The sequence below is a fragment of the Pongo abelii genome, chromosome 17 (genome assembly GCF_028885655.2).
Source record: "Pongo abelii isolate AG06213 chromosome 17, NHGRI_mPonAbe1-v2.0_pri, whole genome shotgun sequence".
Taxonomy (NCBI): domain Eukaryota; kingdom Metazoa; phylum Chordata; class Mammalia; order Primates; family Hominidae; genus Pongo; species Pongo abelii.
In genome coordinates, this window is record NC_072002.2 from 64,032,171 (window position 1) to 64,050,700 (window position 18,530).

The window sequence follows — 18,530 nt, forward strand, 5'->3', positions numbered from 1 at the left end:
AATTGGGATTGCTTTAAACTATCGTCTTAATTGTACTGTATGCAAAAAAGATAGAATAGCAGCTGGAATACTTACTCTTGTCCTAGTCATGTTGTATTGAATGGTTCTTATTACCACCAGGATCAGGAGACTCCCCAAGGAGATTTCAGTTAAAACTCGTTCTGAATACCAAGTAATATTTTTTAGTATCTGTAAAGGGGAAGAAAAGTTTAAGTAAAAAATGATTGCTTTACAGACAAAAGAATTACTCCATGTCCACAATTTTTGATAAACGATGACTTTGCTCTGAAGGTGAGTTAAGCAGCACAGAGAGAGGCCAAGAATGCAAATGAGTCCAGATCTTCAAGTAGAGATGCTCCAGTGCTCTGCCATGGCTATGGAGAGTAGGCAGCTCTGGCGCACACCTCCGGGCCTAAGTAAGCAAGAACTGTTTTCTAAGTTAAGACATTTCCATTGTAGATTTGTAACCTAGGGATCATAGAGAGACACACACACACACATACACACACAGAGACACACAGAGAGAGAGAGAGAGAGAGAGAGAGAGAGAGATAGGCAGGCAGACAGGCAGACAGGTGCGAACACTGGGCAGCACAGCAGCCAAATCTGGGCTGCCCCAAAGAAAGAGGTAAAATGGGGGAAAAAACAAAAAAACCAAACCAACAGGCTCAGCTGAGCACTAGAACTCCCTAATGTTCTCTTTCGTTAAGGTTACTTCTGCATCCTTTCTCCGTGACTCAAGGAGATTCACTGTGCCATGTTATTCTCTACCTATGCATGAAAAAGGAAGAGACTGCTGGGCTGATTCTTGCCCTCTCTCTTAAGAAGAGGCACACATCCACAGAGTACAGCAGACTCCCCACCACTCACAAATGCAGAGGGGGGAACCCACCACCTTGCAAAACAAGTTAGTTAGACTTGTGTTTATAACTACAGATGAACAACAAAACCACCAAGTAAAGACATTCAACCTAAGAGAGTGATATGCTGAACCTAATCAAGACTCTTTTCTAATTACCAGTGCACATGAAATACAGAGGACAGAACATGTTAAATACCATGATGATACATAATCAGCTAAAGACAAATGCGGGGAATCCTACTAAACAGATAACCCAGTTTCTTCAACAAATAAGGGGTAAAATAAGCTGGGATAGGGAGAGAGTGCTATAGATTTGTGAGTCTTAAGAACTAAATGCAGTAGACATTGAAATCTGATTCAAACAAATCAACTCTAGAAGATATTTTAAAGATAATTGGAAATAATAAATTGTTAGGAAGAATTTAAACATTATTGTTGATTTTATTGAATGTACTAATGGTATGATACTGAAAGAACATACTAAAATGTTTATACATGAAATTATATTGAAGATTTGTTTTAAAAAATAGAAATCAAAATGTAAAAGGTGCTGAGCGTAAAGTGGGTAGATGAAATAAGAACAGCAGAGTGTTAATAACGACTACATGAAGATCCATGCTACTATTTTCTCCAATTATATTTAAGTTTCACAGTGTTCATAATAAAAACTTTATAAAGTAAATAAATAAATAATAAACTGTGAAACTGAACAGGCAGAGCAAACAGACCTCTAATTAAAGAGAGAGGATTTAGGAAGCTGGATTTTTAAAAAAAAATTCTGATTAGTATATCTAGTGAGATTTGACAGAATATTGCATCCATAAAATAAGAAGAGACTGCTATGAAAAGGGAAAATCACAGAACAAAAGCTAAGTTGCTTAAGATTATAAAAGTATCATGGCAGCTGGGCACAGTGGCTGATGTCTGTAATCCCAGCACTTTGGGAGGCCAAGGCCAGGAGTTCGAGACCAGCCTGGCCCAATGATGACTCTCTAAGAATACAAAAAATTAGCCGGGTGTAGTAGTGTATGCCTATAGTCCCAGCTACTCTGGAGGTGGAGGCATGAGAATCGCTTGAACCCAGGAGGCGGAAGTTGTAGTGAACCGAGATGTCACCACTGCACTCCAGCCTGGGCGTAGCAGAGTGAGCACTATGGAGAATTAAATCTGTGATGCAAAGGACCAAACTGAGAAGTTCTCCACAGAAACTATAAGAGAAAAGTGCAGACGTCATAGCCACTTAAAAATTCCAGAAGAAATAAACTAGAAGAAAAACAGAACAATTAGTAATACAAGAAAATTTCTTTGAGAGGAAAAGAAAAACATTCAACATTCCAAGAAAAAATCATGAAAAACCATCAAAACATTCTCGCAAGATTAATGAATTTGCAGTATATGAGAAAGTTCCATTGGCTTCCAGACAGAAGAACATGTTATCACCAACGGAAAGAGAAGCAGACTAATGTTAGAGTTCCCATCTTGAACACTACACATCTGAAGGACAGCAGAACAATGTCTCAAGATTTTTGAGGGAAGACATTATGATTCTAGAATTCTACATCTTGAGAAACTACCAAGTAAGTATGTTGCAAAATAAACTCAGCATGAACCACCCATGTACCATTTCCGGGAGAAAAAACAAAACAAAACACCACAACAACACATGTAAGTATTTAGCTGCCCCTCCTCACCACAGTAACAGCAGGACAAATCCAGGAGAATTCAAGAGAAGGAGAATATGGAATACAAACAACAACAAACACAACAGTCATCCATGAAACAGGAAAACAGAATTAAATCTAAATAATATGGTTGTACCTTAGTTTTTCTAAAAGAGGATTAAAACAGATCATTCTCTAGCAAGTCTAACAACAAAAAAATTCCAAACAATATTAGGAATGAGAAGGGAGTATAGGAACAGATAAAAAGAATAAAAACACAAAGGAATACCACACTCAATTTCACATCAATATGTTTGAAAGTACAAGTATATACAGGTGCCTTCCCTCCACATATTTTCACTCATTTAACTCTCTGGCCCCACATCACCCAGCATCCCCCATTACAAATAAGCCCACCCTGACTGCATTCTCCACTCAGAGGCTAGCATATAACAAATACTCACTACATGGTGGTTAAATATTATTTAGAATTGAAAAGTAAAAAATATAAAAGTTTGGCTGGGCACGGTGGCTCATGCCTGTAATCCCAGCACTTTGGGAGGCCAAGGTGGATGGATCACCTGAGGTCAGGAGTTTGAGACCAGCCTGGCCAACATGGTGAAACCCTGTCTCTATTAAAAATTAGCCAGGCAAGGTGGTGTGTGCCTGTAATCCCAGCTACTTGGGAGGCTGAGGCAGGAGAATCACTTGAACTAGGGAGGGAGAGGTTGCAGTGACTGCACTCCAGCCTGGATGACAGAGCAAGACTCTTTCAAAAATAAATTCCATAAGTTATATATGATAGAGTATTATACAGTAACATTATATAATATCAACTCTTTTAAAAAAATTAAATATGTTTGGGAAAGTACAAAAAATAATTAACATCTATATGCCCACAATTCACATTACCAACTGTTAATATTTTTTAATATAAAAATCTCATTTTATTCCCCCATGGAGGAACAAACACTATCTTGAGTTTAGTATGTATCCTCTAGACCATTTCAATTACTTTATCTGCATATATACATATATGTACATACATATATATGTAAAACACCAAAAACCAGCATTCTTTTGTGTGTCTTCTAGTACACATGAATAGTACCATACATCATGTATTAGAATGAATGGTTTCCCCCCAAATCTATGTTATTCAAAACTTGTGAATGTGACCTTACATGGATAGAGGGTCTTTGAAAATATAATCAAGATGAGACCGCATTAGATTAATGTGGACTCTAGGTCAGTATGACTGCTGGTGACTGTAAGATGAGGAAGAGAGACACAGAGACAGACACCTCCTGAGAGAAGGATGTGATCACAGTAGGAGAGACTGGAGTGATGTAGATGGCAAGCCAAAGGACACCAAGAATTGCCTGCAACCACCAGAAGCTAGGATGACACAAGAAAGGGTCTTCCCCTAGAGCCTTCAGAGAGAGCATGGCCCCGCTGACACCTTGACTTTGGACTTTCAGGCTACAGAAGACAATAAACTTCTATTGTTAGGAGTCACCTAGCTGTGGTACTCAGACAACTCTGGAAGACACTAAGTATCTTTCATTTATATCAGCAGTACTCAGTAACTGTGGTGGTCAGTTACAGTAGCTCTAAGAAACTAACACACATCTGGTTTGTTTGCATCTTACTTTTTTCACTCAGTATGTTTCTGAAACCCTCCTATATTGATACATATAAGAAGAATATTCACCAGGTATGCCTGTCTGACAGTAACTAGTTCTTTTTTTTAAAATGGAATACTCAATACTAGTTAGTAAATAGCTTTTGTTGCAAGCCACTTCCCCAGGTAATATACAGCAGAGAACAAAGGACTATGGTCCACATCCATTCTTACTGGCTGGTGTTGGTGCCATCCATACCAGTTAAGTGATTTAAATGTCACCTCTATATCCAAGTCTACTTCATTCCTTGTAACCACTCTAGAGTACTATATTAGCAGGCTACCTTTTAAAAAAATCCATTCCTCTATTAATGGAAATTTAGGCTATTTACAGTTGTTTTCCTATTTAAAACAATGTTACAATTCAGATCACTATCCTAAATCTCACTATATGAAACTCAGAAAAAAAGAAAGAATTCCTTACTCTCCATATTCTTACTATCCGGACTTTTACCTAAGTTCAGGAATCACACAGATTTTGAAAGCAAAAATACCTGCACATGACTTCGTAAGTACATCAGCGAGAATTTACTAGGAAGCAGAATTGCCAAATCATTGAATCATTGAATATCTTCTTTTTTTTTTTTTGAGTTGGAGCCTCACTCTTATCATCTAGGCTGGAGTGCAATGGCACGATCTTGGCTCACTGCAACCTCTGCCTCCTGGGTTCAAGCAATTCTCCTGCCTCGGCCTCCTGAGTAGCTGGGATTACAGGCACCCACCACCACACTCAGCTAATTTTTGTATTTTTAGTAGAGATGGGGTTTCCCCATGTTGGCCAGGCTAGTCTCGACCTCCTGACCTCACGTGATCCGCCCACCTCAGCCCCCTAAAGTGCTGGGATTACAGGCGTGAGCCACCACGCCCGGCTTGAATATCTTCTTTTAAAAATAAATGTATAGGCTGGGTGTGGTGGCTCACGCCTGTAATCCCAGCACTTCAGGAGGCTGAGGTGGGTGGATCACGAGGTCAGGAGTTCAAGACCAGCCTGGCCAAGATGGTGAAACCCTGTCTCTACTAAAAATAAAAAAATTAACTGGGCTTGGTAGCAGGCGCTTGTAATCCCAGCTACTGGGCAGGCTGAGGCAGAGAATTGCTTGAACCTGGGAGGTGGAGGTTGCACTGAGCCGAGATCACACCACTGCACTCCAGCGTGGGCAACAGAGTGACATTCTGTCTCAAAAAAGAAAAAAAAAAGTATAGTTACTATTAACTGTGTTAACACACTAAAAAGCATAGGGCAGCAGTGTCCAACATAGTGACACTAGCCACAAGTGGATATTTAAATTAAAATTTAATAAAAGTAAAACAGATTCCTCAGCCATACTAGCTACTTTTCAGGTGTGAGCATACTTACAGTGAAGTCATAGAAGACTTCTATGAGGATAGAAAGTTTGATTGATTAGCCTTGTATAGAGACCACCACTGTATCCATCACCTAGATTTATCAAATGTTAGTATTCTTGCTTCTAAAGTACCTGAAGCCTCCTCATTGTTCTACACTGATAACCTGCCTCCCCAGAGGCAGCCACTATCCTGAAATTGGATGGGCTTTTTTTTTTTTTTTTTTTTGAGTTTTATTATCAATACACATAGCTCTATGCATTCATTCTAGCTGCTTTACAATATTTCATTTACATAATCTGCTCTCCCATTAATGGAGCTGTATTCAATTTCTGAATACAACTAACAATGCTACAGTGAAAATTCTTTCAAATATGTTCTCATGAGAACATATTTGAAGAAGTTCTTCCTAAAACATAAACCCTGAAATGGAACTTCTGAGAGGTGGAGTGTTTATTTCTGTATACAATTTGAGGAATTTGAGAGGACAAATTCCTCTCTAAAGTGGTTCTACCAATTTATACTCCCACTACCAGCATATTAGAGTCCCTTTTCTCTATATCCTCACCAATTCTTTTTTCTTTCATCAACCCCATAGTAATAAAAACATCACCAACCCTTGATATATCAGATTTTGTCATTTTTGCTACTCTGATAGGCACAGAATATTTCAGTTGCTTTAATTGGCATGATCCTGATGAAGCATTGGGTTAAACAATGATTACTGTTCAGGGTCTCTAGTCTGTTTTTCTATTATTTTGCCCATTTTTCTATCGAATACTTTGTGTTATGTATAAGCACATCTACATCTGACAAGAAGAGGGCTAGGAAAGAGAAAGAAATATCAAAAGGCATAAATGTATCACATCTCTAGGCATGGTAATAGGTAGAAATTGTGAAATCATAATTTTAAAGTTTTGCCTTAGAAGAGTAGTACACTGAACAAATAGACTAGAGCCCAAACTTAATATCCTCAAAGTCTACCACACCTCTATAATCTGGAGAACAGAATAAAAGCACATGACTTATCTGGCAAGTTAAAACTAGGAGCTATACTACAAAAGTGACTGTGTCTTAAAATTCATTTCACCGTTACCACAGGTATGAGAGGTGGTTCATGCTCATTAAATGCTTACCGAATTAGTAATACCAAATATACTAATCTCACACCTATGTGGGAGTGGACAAAGTATATACAGTCCTTTAAACAATCTCACTAAACAATATATGTGCTATAAATCGCAGGCTGTCCCATGGTAACACGTGGTAAAAAAAAATGCTTCTATGAGCCCAAGTCCACAGTCATAGGTGTACTGGCGTCCATGATGCATGATAAAGGAGAAAACCCAAGAGCAGGCTCAAGAAGTACATGCCTGACTGAATCCTGCCTTACCTGGCAGCAGTCCCTTGGAAAAATTGACAAAATCCTGAAAATTCTGATGAAAATCCCCAAATCTAGAGAGAGAAACAAGTTTGGTAGGTTTATTTATTTGTTTCTTCTTCCGACTAAATAGTGGAAGGAGGTGTGGGAGAGAAAATGAGAACCTTCAGACATTTTCAAACATGAGAAGGTGAATAAAATATGCCACAGAAATATTCTGTGAAGAAAATACTGAAAATAAAAGCCAGATACATAGAAGAAGATGAATAAAAATAAAGAACTCAGGAATACAGAAACTAAACTATGGTAAAAGGGCTGATGGTAGACAACACATCCAATAAAACCAGTATTAGGCAATTTTGGCAATTTGAGTTACAAAACAGAATGGAAATGTTATAAGTTTTGAATAATCTAAAAAAAAATAATTAGCCAGGTGTGGTGGCACTTGCCTGTAAATCCCAGCTACTTGGGAGGCTGAGGCACAAGAATTGCATAAAACAGAGTGAGACTCTGTCTCAAAAAATTTTTTACAAAATTAAATAATTAACAAAAAATCGGAAGAAAGATGAAAAGAAGTGTGGAATTAATAATGCTCTCATGTTTCTCATTAAGAAGTACACTGGTTCTCTCTACAGCTGCAACATGGATTTAAAATAACTAAACAATGATTCTAACATCTTAGCTTTCCAAAATCTCTTTTCTTCACCATATAATAATATTACAAAATATATTGCATAATGAAGGTCTGGTATGGTGGCTCTCGCCTGTAATCACAGAACTTTGGGAGGCTGAGTTAATCATTTGAGCCCAGGAGTTTGAGACCAGCCTGGGCAACATGGCGAAACCCATCTCCACAGAAACAAAAATTAGCTGGGCATGGTGGCATGCACCTGCAGTCCCAGCTACTCAGGAGGCTGAGGTAGGAGGATCATCTGAGCCCAGGAAGTCAAGGCTACAGTGAGCAGCGATTGTGCCACTGCACTCCAGCATGGGTGGCAAGAGTGAGACCCTGTCTCAACTTAAATAAAAAAAAGAAAATTTTCTGAAAATGATGTTCACCTAATGTTAATAATTCTAATTTCTAGTTAATGAATGAGTATGATCATTTACACTAAAACAGTAGAATCATTTGTCTTAAATCAAAGTATTCACATCTTAGGTGGTAGTGATAAAGTTTGACTTTAATGTATTTTCAAATTCTTAAAAATAATTACTGTTAAATATATTTTTTTCTTTCTAGCATTACTCTCCTGTGCTGCCTATTGTCCAAAGTCTGAAAACATTTTCATATATTTTGCTTACAGTGGAAAAGCAGAAGGATGTAAAATCAAAGGTCTAGGCTTCTACCTTAAGAAACGTTGGGAAAAAAAAAAAAAAGCAAATTGAGGCTCAAGTAAGCAGGAGAAAAGAAATAATAAAGAGCACAAATAATTAAAATAGAAAACAAAAAATGGAGGAAAAACAATCAATAGAATCAAAAGTTAGTTCTTTAAAGTTTTAACTTTTTAAAAAAGTTAGAAACATAAAGAAGAGAATAGACACATTATCAGCATGAAGAATGAAGGGTAATCTCTCTGTGGCTAGTACAGACATTAAAAGGTAGCTTTTTTTAAAAAAAGGAAGAGGTAATAAGACTATATTATGAACAATTTTATTGTAATAGATTCATTACCTTAAAAGAAATGTACAAATTCCTCAGAAAACACAAAGTTCAAAACTTAACCAGACTGTATATGAAAATACATTTAAAAACATATCATGTCCAAGTGCACTTTACATGCACAGGATGCAAAGTTGATTTATTATTCAATAAATAATCAGTATAATTCTCAATAACCAGTATAATTCACATTAACAAACTAGAATATAAAAAAGCAAAAGATCAAGAATAAAAAATTCTTACATCTCAATAATAAGATAAGCCAAGTTTTTAAAAGGGGGTATGGCTATTCAAGAGCAAGATGAGGGATATAATTCTGTGGTGATAGAAATGTTCTATACCTTAAAAAGTATCAATGTCAGGCTGGGTGTGGTGGCTCACACCTGTAATCTCAGCACTTTGGGAGGCCGAGGTGGCTGGATCTCTTGAGGTCAGGAGTTCAAGACCAGCCTGGCAAACATGGTGAAACATCCCTGTCTCTAATAAAAAATACAAAACTTAGCCAGGCATGGTGGCGTGTGCCTGTAGTCCCAGCTACTCGGGAGGCTGAGGCATGAGAATCACTTGAACCCAGGAGGCGGAGGTTGCAGTGAGCTGAGATCCCACCACTGCACTCTGGCCTGGGAGACAAAGCGAGACTGTGTCTCAAACAAACAAACAAACAAACAAACGAAAGTATCAAATATCTTGACTGTGATACTGAACTACAGTTTTACAACTATAGTTGCCATTGGGGAAAACTGTATTAAGGGTATATGAGGTCTCTCTTATTTTTCTTAAAACTGCATGTGAATCTACAATTATTTCAAAATAAAAAAGATAATTTAAAAAATGGCAAAAAGATATATATGCACACAAAAAGCACATTAAAAATAAATTCTCCGTATCATTGGGTATTAAGAAATGCAAATTCAAATCAAAATGAGATAACAATATATATATCATAGGCAATTAGGTTCACACTAATGATTCCATGTAGAGAAACTTGGTAAAACATTTGAATTTACTCTTTTCTACTATTACATATGGAAAGGGAAGGGACCAAAATAAATCGAGATCAACAAGAAAGTCAGATTCTAGAGAAAAAGAACAAGTGTTTCAATATTTGAATTTGAAATGTCATCTAAAATATCCTGAAATCCAATGGAACTGAACTTCAATGTGAACTGAACTTTCCCTATCTTACCAACCCTGTTTTGGCAGTCAGCGAAGTTTAATTTTAATGCAAAATTCTCTGCTAACTTGAAAGTGTTTTAATTATAGAATGAGGATACAGAAAAGTATAGAAAATAGCACAATAAAACGTATACCCACATATGAATTATGCCAAAAACTAACATTTTGTCATGTTTGCTTCAAAGTTTTTTGTGTGGTTATAGTTACTTCTTCTTGTTCTGATTGTTTTGTTATTGCTGCTGCTGAAGCAAATAATTATCTGGGTGGTAATGACACAAATATAGAATGTAATTTTCATTAGTTTTCCTTTAAAATTTGTGTGTTTTATATGCATGTTATACTTCAATTTTAAGATGTTTTTAAAAATCGTATTTAATTCCTTATTAAAAGAAAAGTCATATTTAAAAAGTTGAGGAAATCAGTGAAAATATTACTTCTCATAGTATTTTACTGAAAACAAGAACCAATAAATTTCTATGTTCACATCAAAAGGTCAGGCTACAAAAGCAAAAATAAATTAATGGGGCTATATTAAACTAAAAAGCTTCTACACAACAAAGGAAATAATCAACGAAATGAAAAAGCAGCCTCTGAATTGATATAAAATATTTGCAAACCATATATCTGATAAAGGGGTAGTATCTAAAATATCTAAAGAACTCACACAACTCAATAACAGAAAAACAATCCCATTAAAAAATGGGCAAAGGACCTGAATAGACATTTCTCTAAAACAGACATAAATATGGTCAACAAGTATATGAAAATGTGCTCAAAATCACTAATTATCAGGGAAATGCAAATCAAAACCATCACACCAGTGTGGATAGTCATTATGAAAAAGACAAGAGATAACAAGTATGGGAGGGGATGCAGGAAACAGAACCCTTGCACACTGTTGGTGGAAATGTAGATTGGAGCCACCAAGGTGAGAAACAGTATATAGATTCTCAAAGAAATTAAAAATAGAACTAGTGTATCATCTCACAATTCCTCTTCTGGGCATAAGGAAAATGAAATCAGCACCTATAAAGATAGCTGCACTCCCACGTTCACTGCAGCACTATTCAGAATAGCCAAGACAGACACAGCCAGAGAGTCCGTTGACAGACAAATGGATAAAGAAAATGTAATACATACAGTCATTTGCCACATAACAATGTTTTGGTCAATGCCAGACAGCATATACAAAGAAGGTCCCAGATGATAACAACAAAATTCCTATCACCTAGATGTTGTAGTCATTGTAGCACAACACACTATTCATGTGTTTGTGGTGACTTTATAAAGTAAAAAAGTTCAAGTAAGCTAAGGGTAATTGATTATTAAAGAAAAATATTTTTATAAATTTAGTGTAGCCTAAGTGTCCAGTGTTTATAAAGTCTACGATAACATACAATAATGTCCTGGTCCTTCACATTTACTCACCACTCACTCATTGATTCAGTCAGTGCCACTTCCAGTCCTGCAAGTTCCATTCATGGTACCCTACACAGATGTGCCTTTTAAAATCTTTTATACTGTATTTTTATGGTAGCTTCTCTATGTTTAGATAAACAAATACTTACCATTGTGTTATAACTGCTTACAGTATACAGTAACAATGCTGTACTGGTTTGTGGCCAGGAGCAACAGGCTATAGCTCACAGCCTAGGTGTGTAGTAGGCTACACTATCCTGGCTGTGTAAGCACACTCTACGATGTTCACATAATGATAAAATCACCTAAGGACACATTTCTCACAATGCTTCCCAATTGTTAAGTACTGCATGGTTGTATAAACAAAGGAATATTATTCAGCCTTAAAAAAGAAGACCCTGACATTTGGCATAACATAGGTAAACCTGGAGGACATTATTCTAAGTGAAATAAACCAGAGAAAGAAAAATACTTCATGATCTCACATATATGTGGAATATCTTTTTAAAAAGTCAAATACACAGATAGAGGATATTACAATGGGTACTGGGGGTGGATGTGAGAAAATGGGGAGATATAGGTCAAAGTTGCAGGTATATAGGATGAAGTCTAGAGATCTAATGTATAATATGAGGACTACAGTTAATGATACTGTATTGGATTCAGGATTTTTGCCAAAGGAGAGTATCATTGCTCTTGCCACAAAAAATAAAGGGGGTAACTATGTGAGATGATGGATATGCTAATTTACTTGACTATAGTAGCCATTTCTCTATGTACATGTATTAATATATCAAAACATCAAGTTGTAGGAGAGTATCATTGCTCTTGCCACAAAAAATAAAGGGGGTAACTATGTGAGATGACGGATATGCTAATTTACTTGACTATAGTAGCCATTTCTCTATGTACATGTATTAATATATCAAAACATCAAGTTGTATACCTTAAATATACACACAAAAAATAAATTTGTATCTTTAATACTCCTTCCACAATGGTCAAGATTCCTTAAATCTTAGTTGAAATTATGGTCATACTATGTAAGAGGCAAAAACATGACTTAAGGGAACATTAGAGAGGAGTAAAGATAATATAAAAGCCCTACTGAAAATGAGAAGAAAACAAACTATCTGTACCCTTATAAAGAGTGAAGGCCCAGCGCCCTTCTCCTATAGACCCCCTAGCAAGGAGACTGGAAGAATCAAAAACAATCCACCCAAAAAATGGCCTGCAGGGACAGAGTCCCAGAGAAAGAGACTATGTACATACAACAAGGTACAGTAAGTAAGACCTGCCCACACACAGGACTTCCAATCGACTTCTTAGTGCTTACTCCTACAGATGAACAGATCAACCAGGGCCACCAGATGCTCCAGGAAAGACAGGAGTCCAAAAACAGTAAGTTTGAATATATTTTGAGCAAATTTTCAGTTCTGTTGAAGTATTGGGGGTAGAATCAGTGTATTAGTACACAAATAAAAAACAGGGCAATGATGTGCTACAGAAATGGTAAAACATGTTCAAGAAAAGAAATGCAATTATCCTACAGTACACAACTGAACTAAAAATAACATCAAAAATAGTAATGTAAAAGCTGAGTTAACCAAAAATGGTAATAAGATGGAAAAAGGAAAAAGTCTGTGTGCCGGCAAGTGTGCTGGGAACCCAGAGGGAACACTTGTGGTATGCAGGAAGAACCAATGACTATCTTCCATCTTTGGGCGATAATAGTTAATGTCTACAACTGAAAAATCAAGAAATCACAATATAAGCATGTTACTTCGAAACATGGACAGAACTGAAAGCATTTACCTTACAGGAGTGGGAATCAGAAATAGGGTGAACATGGGTCTGTTATTTTTCATTAAAACCTCGTACTTCTATACAAGTTTTAAAACTACATATGTGTATTACTTTGATGCAAAAAATAAAATTAAAAAATGCCAAAGAAGAACATAAAACCAGTTTGGGAATAAAACTCTCCAACAGGACCAAAATTTAAAAAGTTAAATTATGTTATGTTCTTTAAAAATATATATATAAAACAATGGATTTCTCAAACTTCTCCCGTTTTGGTCCCTTTTTCTTCTCTAATTCTGTATGCATGAAGCAAACCTGTTTGACAATTTCTGCCACAAAGAAAAAGTGGAAATGAAATGCTGATGAAAAATGAACCCAGTAGCAGCAAAAGCATTTGTATCAATTACCAAAGAACCATTTTGAGAGTTTTTAATAGTGATTAATAGTCATTCTGAAAAAAAAAAAAAAAAAAAAGGAAAAAAGGAAAAAAGGCACCACTTCATAAATCTGAAGAAAGACATAACATTTCTAATGCAGGTTCTCACAGGAACATCTACCAGAAAGAAATGTAAAGACTAGTAAATCTTATGTAGGGACATGTCTAGAGTAGAGTTCTGTAACTCTAACTCTAATCCAAGTAATGGTAACTTACCACTTCATGAATGGATCTGTTGAAGCCATCATCTTCCGTAAGGATCAACAATATTATAAGGGCCATATACACATGGTGTGAATTCCTTTCTTCAACATGATACAGAATCTCAAGAATTGGTAAAACCTAGAGAATAAAAATTATAATTGACTATTTCAATACTTCATTATAAATCCAAATGTTTTAAATCTTTACACTTTCATTTTGTACTCTTCGCTTTAATATCATAGTTATATTTTTCATTAGAGAAAAAAACCATATAAACCCACTTCTGACTGAATGTATTTTCCAAATGTATAGCTAAGATGCCAGTGGAGAAAATCACCACTAACTCTGTGAAGGTCTCTTAAGGTCTAACCAACATAAAGGTTGGATCTGCAAGGACCATTTAGGCTCGCCGTTTGTTTTGAAGATTTTAAGAAGTCACATTGCCTTCTCCCAACTTAACCAAAAAGTGGGAGTACAGGGGAAAGCACAGCTCCTCAGAAGTTAACTTTTTAATTTATGTGCTCAGCACCATCTTTTTAAAGCTAATAAGTAAAAAATATATTTCAAGAACTATATTTTAAATAAATACATAATTAAACAGACTCTTGGAACCCAAGGTGCATTTTCTCAACATATGTATTAAGATATGCTCTTCAGTGTATCTATCAAACATTTCATTTCATAATGCTGTTTACAATTGTGCTTATTTCAAATCATTGACACCTTCAATTTGTTCCTTCTTTACTAAAGTAAGGTTACTGAAATTATTTATTAAAGATGGGCAGACTATCTACATAGCATGTCTTGTAGGAGACAACCATGAACACTATCCACTGAATGCTAGAAAATAGGCAAAAAAAAAATCTATCATCTAAATCAGACAACACATGTAATGAGTAAATTGTTTACACATACAAGTCCCTAAAGCACAGGCTGGTCTGCAAAGCCCACCAAAACAGGCTGGTATGCCGCACACTGGGGCATACGTGTTTTGACAGGCACACCTATTACAGGAAGCTTTTAAAATGTGGCACTGGTGTGTTTTGTTCTTTTACAAGTTGTAGCTAAAACTTCCTCTAAATTATGAAGTTCAGTGCATGAGTACTATTAACTTCCAGGAACTAAGTATACCAGTTACCAAGTAGTCATTGCTCTGTCTCTTTTCCCAGGCATTCTTGTCTTTGGAGTTCCTTCTGACATTGTGTCAAACATAATACACTGTACTCACATTCCATATTACCTAGTAAGCATAGTTATATTTTTTAGTCATTTAACTCAACATTTGTTAATTCTGATTCTGGAGTTTTCAATACGCCACATAACATTTCCGTTAACGACAGACCGCATATAACAGTCTGTGGTTGTATTGTCTCATAAGATTACAACACCATATTTTTACTGTACCCTTTCTGTGTTTAGATACACAAACGCCATTGTGTTACAAATGTCTGCAGTATTTAGTACGGTAACATGATGTACAGGTTTATGGCCTAGGGGCCATAGGCTACACCATAAAGCTTAGGTGTGTAGTTAGGCTATACGATCTAGATTTGCGTAAGTACACTCTATGATATTTGCACAATGACAAAATCACCTAATAAAACATTTCTCAGAATGCCTCCCCACGTTAAGCAACATGTGACTATATATTTTATGCCATATTCTTTTTTTTTTGGCTACGCCTGTAGAAAGCACATCTTACCTATAGTACATAATACCAATAGAGTACTGAAAATATTGACAAGACACACAAGCAAATGGTATATTCAAAGAAATAATAATGTAAGAGTAAGTAACGGGTCCAATGAGACTATGTCAGAATAGTACTTCATTCTTTTAAATATTTGTATTGAGATACAATTTACAGACCATACAATCCATTCAAAGTGCATAATTCAATGGTTTACCATATACTCACACATATGTATAACCATCACCACAGGCAACTTGAAAAATTTCATTACCTCAAAAAGAAACCCCATACCCTTTAACTATCACCTCCCCCAGACCCCTATCTACCCTGCCCAAAGGAACCACTTTCTGTCTCTATAGATTTCCCTATTCTGGACTTCCGTATGAATAGAATCATAGACTGTAGATTTTTGTGACTACCTTCTTTCACTGAACATATTACCAAGGTTCATCCATGTTGCAGTATGTATCAGGATCTCATTCCTTTTTATGTCAAATAATATCTCATTGCATAAACATACCACAATTCATTTATCCATTCTTCTGTTGACTAACATTTGAACTGTTTCCACTTTTTTGCTATTATGAACAATGCTTCTATAAACATTCATTTATAAGTTTTCCTGCAGACATATACTCATTTCTCTTGGGTATATATCTAGCCTTGGAATTGCTGGATCATATGCTAACCGTTTAATTGTTTCAGGAACTACCACTGTTTCAAAGCCATTGCACCATTTTGCATTTCCACCAACAGTGTATGAGAGATGAGATTTCTCCACATCCTCACTTCTTATTATCTAACATTTTATTCTAGGCATCACAGTGGGAGTAAAGTGGTATGTTGCTGTGGTTTTGATTTACACTTACCTGATGACTAATAATGTCAAGTTGTTTCTTTTCCTATGTGTATTACTAGCTATTTGTATATCTTCTTTGCAGAAATGTTTACTCAGATCTTTCATCCATTTTTTAATTGGGTTGTCCTTCTACTATTGGGTTTAAAAAGTTCTTTATATACTATAGATACAGTTCCTTACCAGATAAGTGATTTGCAAATATCTTCTCACATTTTGCGGTCTATTTTTTCACTTTCTTGATGGTCCTTTGAAGCACAAACGTTTTTATTCTGATGCAGTTCAATTTACCTGTTTTTTCTTTCATTGCTCATGCTTTTGTTGTTATATCTAACAGTCATTTGCCAAATCCAAGGTCATGAAGATTTACCCCCATTTTCTTCTAAGAGGTTTATAGTTTTAGCTCTTTTTAGGTCTTTGACCCATTTTGAATTAACTTTGTATATGGGGTGAAGCAAAAGCCCAACTTTATTCCTTCGCAAGTGACTACACAGTTGCACCAGTACCATTTGTTGAAAAAACCTATTCTTTCCACATTGGTCTTGGCACCCTGGCTAAAAATCAGTTGATGATAGGTACATGGATTTATTTCTAGACTCTCAATTCAACTCCATTGATGTATTACGTCTATCCTTGTGCCAGTAACACACAGTATTGATTAGTGTTTCTTTATAGTAAGTTTTGAAATTAGAAAGTATGAGTCCTCCAAATTTGTTCCTTTTCAGGATTGTTTGGCTATTCTTGGTCCTCTGTAATTTTATATGAATTTTTAAATCACCTTGTCAATCTCTATAAAGAAGTCAACTAGGATTCTAATAGGTATTGCGCTCAATGTGTATGTCAGTCTGGGGAATACTGCTATCTTAACAATGTGAAGTACCGTGATCAGGGCTGGGTACGGTGGCTCATGCCTGTAATCACAGCACTTTAAGAGGCCAGTGTGGGAGGATCGCTTGAGGCCAGAAGTTTAAGACCAGCCTGGGCAACATAGTAAGACCCTATCTCTATCTCTTTTTTTTTTTTTATGTAGCAATCAATGAATTATGTTTTCCCATTTCTTTCAATAATATTTTGTAGTTTTCACAGTGTAAGTTTTGTACTTCTTTTGTTAAATTTCTGATGCTATTATGAACAGAACTATTTTCTTAACTTCATTTTGGGGTTTCTCATATATAAAAATACAATTTTTTGCATATTGACTTTTTATACTGATCTAGTATCCTGCAACTTTGCTGAACTCATCTATTAATTCTAAGAGTTTTTTAGTGGATTCCTTAGGATTATCTATATATAAGATAATGTCATCTGCAAATACAGATAATCTTACACCTTGCTTTCCAATCTAGATATGTTTCATTTCTTTCTCTTAATCAAATGCCCAGGCTAGAATCTCCAGTAAAATGTTGAATGAAATGGCAAAAGCAGACATCCTTGTTTTGTGGCTGATCTCGGGGAGAAAGAAAACATAGTCTTTTACCATTAAGTATAATGTGAGCTGTGGGGTTTTCATAGAAGCCCTTTATTCAACTGAGGAAGTTCCCTTCTATTCGTAGTTTGTTAAATATTTTTATTTCATAAAAAAGTGATTACTTTGTCAAATGCTTTTTTCTGTATCTATTTAAATAATCATATGATTTTGTTTTTTACTCTGTTGATATGATGTATCACAATAACTGACTTTCAGATGTCCAATCAAGCTTACATTTCTGGGATAAATCCCACTTGGATATGGTATATAATTACTTTTATAATAGCACTTTAATTCTGAAAGAACTATCTAAACCGAGATCTGAAAAACTACTAGGAGTTATCTGAGAAGAGGAAAAAGGAGAAAATTCCAAGGAGAAGTATTCTAGAGAGAAAACCAAGTCTAAACTTAGGAGATAGGTCAGATTGAGAGCCATTAAATTAATTCATTATGATTAAATACAGAATAAAAAGAACATAATGGCAAAGAGATGAGACCCAAAATGGAAGCTGTGGCAAAACTATAAATTGTCTTGTTAGCCACATTAAGAGTAAGAGCTTTAACCTGAGGGCACTGTGGAGACATGAAAGGGCTTTAAAAGTAGGGAAGTGACATGATCAGATTTGACTCTAATATACTCACTCTGGAAACAGGATAAAAAATATTAAAGGATAGCAAGACAGAAAGCAGGAAAACCGTTAAAGACGTTGCAATAATTTTAGTAAGAGATGAAGGCAGCTTAAACCAAAGGAATGGCAATGAGGAAAAAGAACACTATTACATTCCAAAGATAATAAGGAGAGAAAATAAAAAATATTTGGTTGGATATGGGGGAATGAGACAGAGGAGTCAAAGCTTTTGCCAACTCTATGGATGGCTCCCT

At 35.8% G+C, this 18,530-nt stretch overlaps 1 protein-coding gene across 11 annotated transcripts in view; it reads right to left on the bottom strand.

The window, feature by feature from the left end:
- Window positions 1-18,530, bottom strand: part of DYM (dymeclin) — a 413,664-nt gene that overhangs the window by 207,053 nt on the left and 188,081 nt on the right. For all 11 annotated transcript variants that reach the window (NM_001133903.1, XM_054537559.2, XM_054537555.2 and 8 more), the window contains 2 exon segments: window positions 76-189; window positions 13,643-13,768. In NM_001133903.1, the coding sequence (NP_001127375.1) occupies window positions 76-189; window positions 13,643-13,768 (240 nt within the window).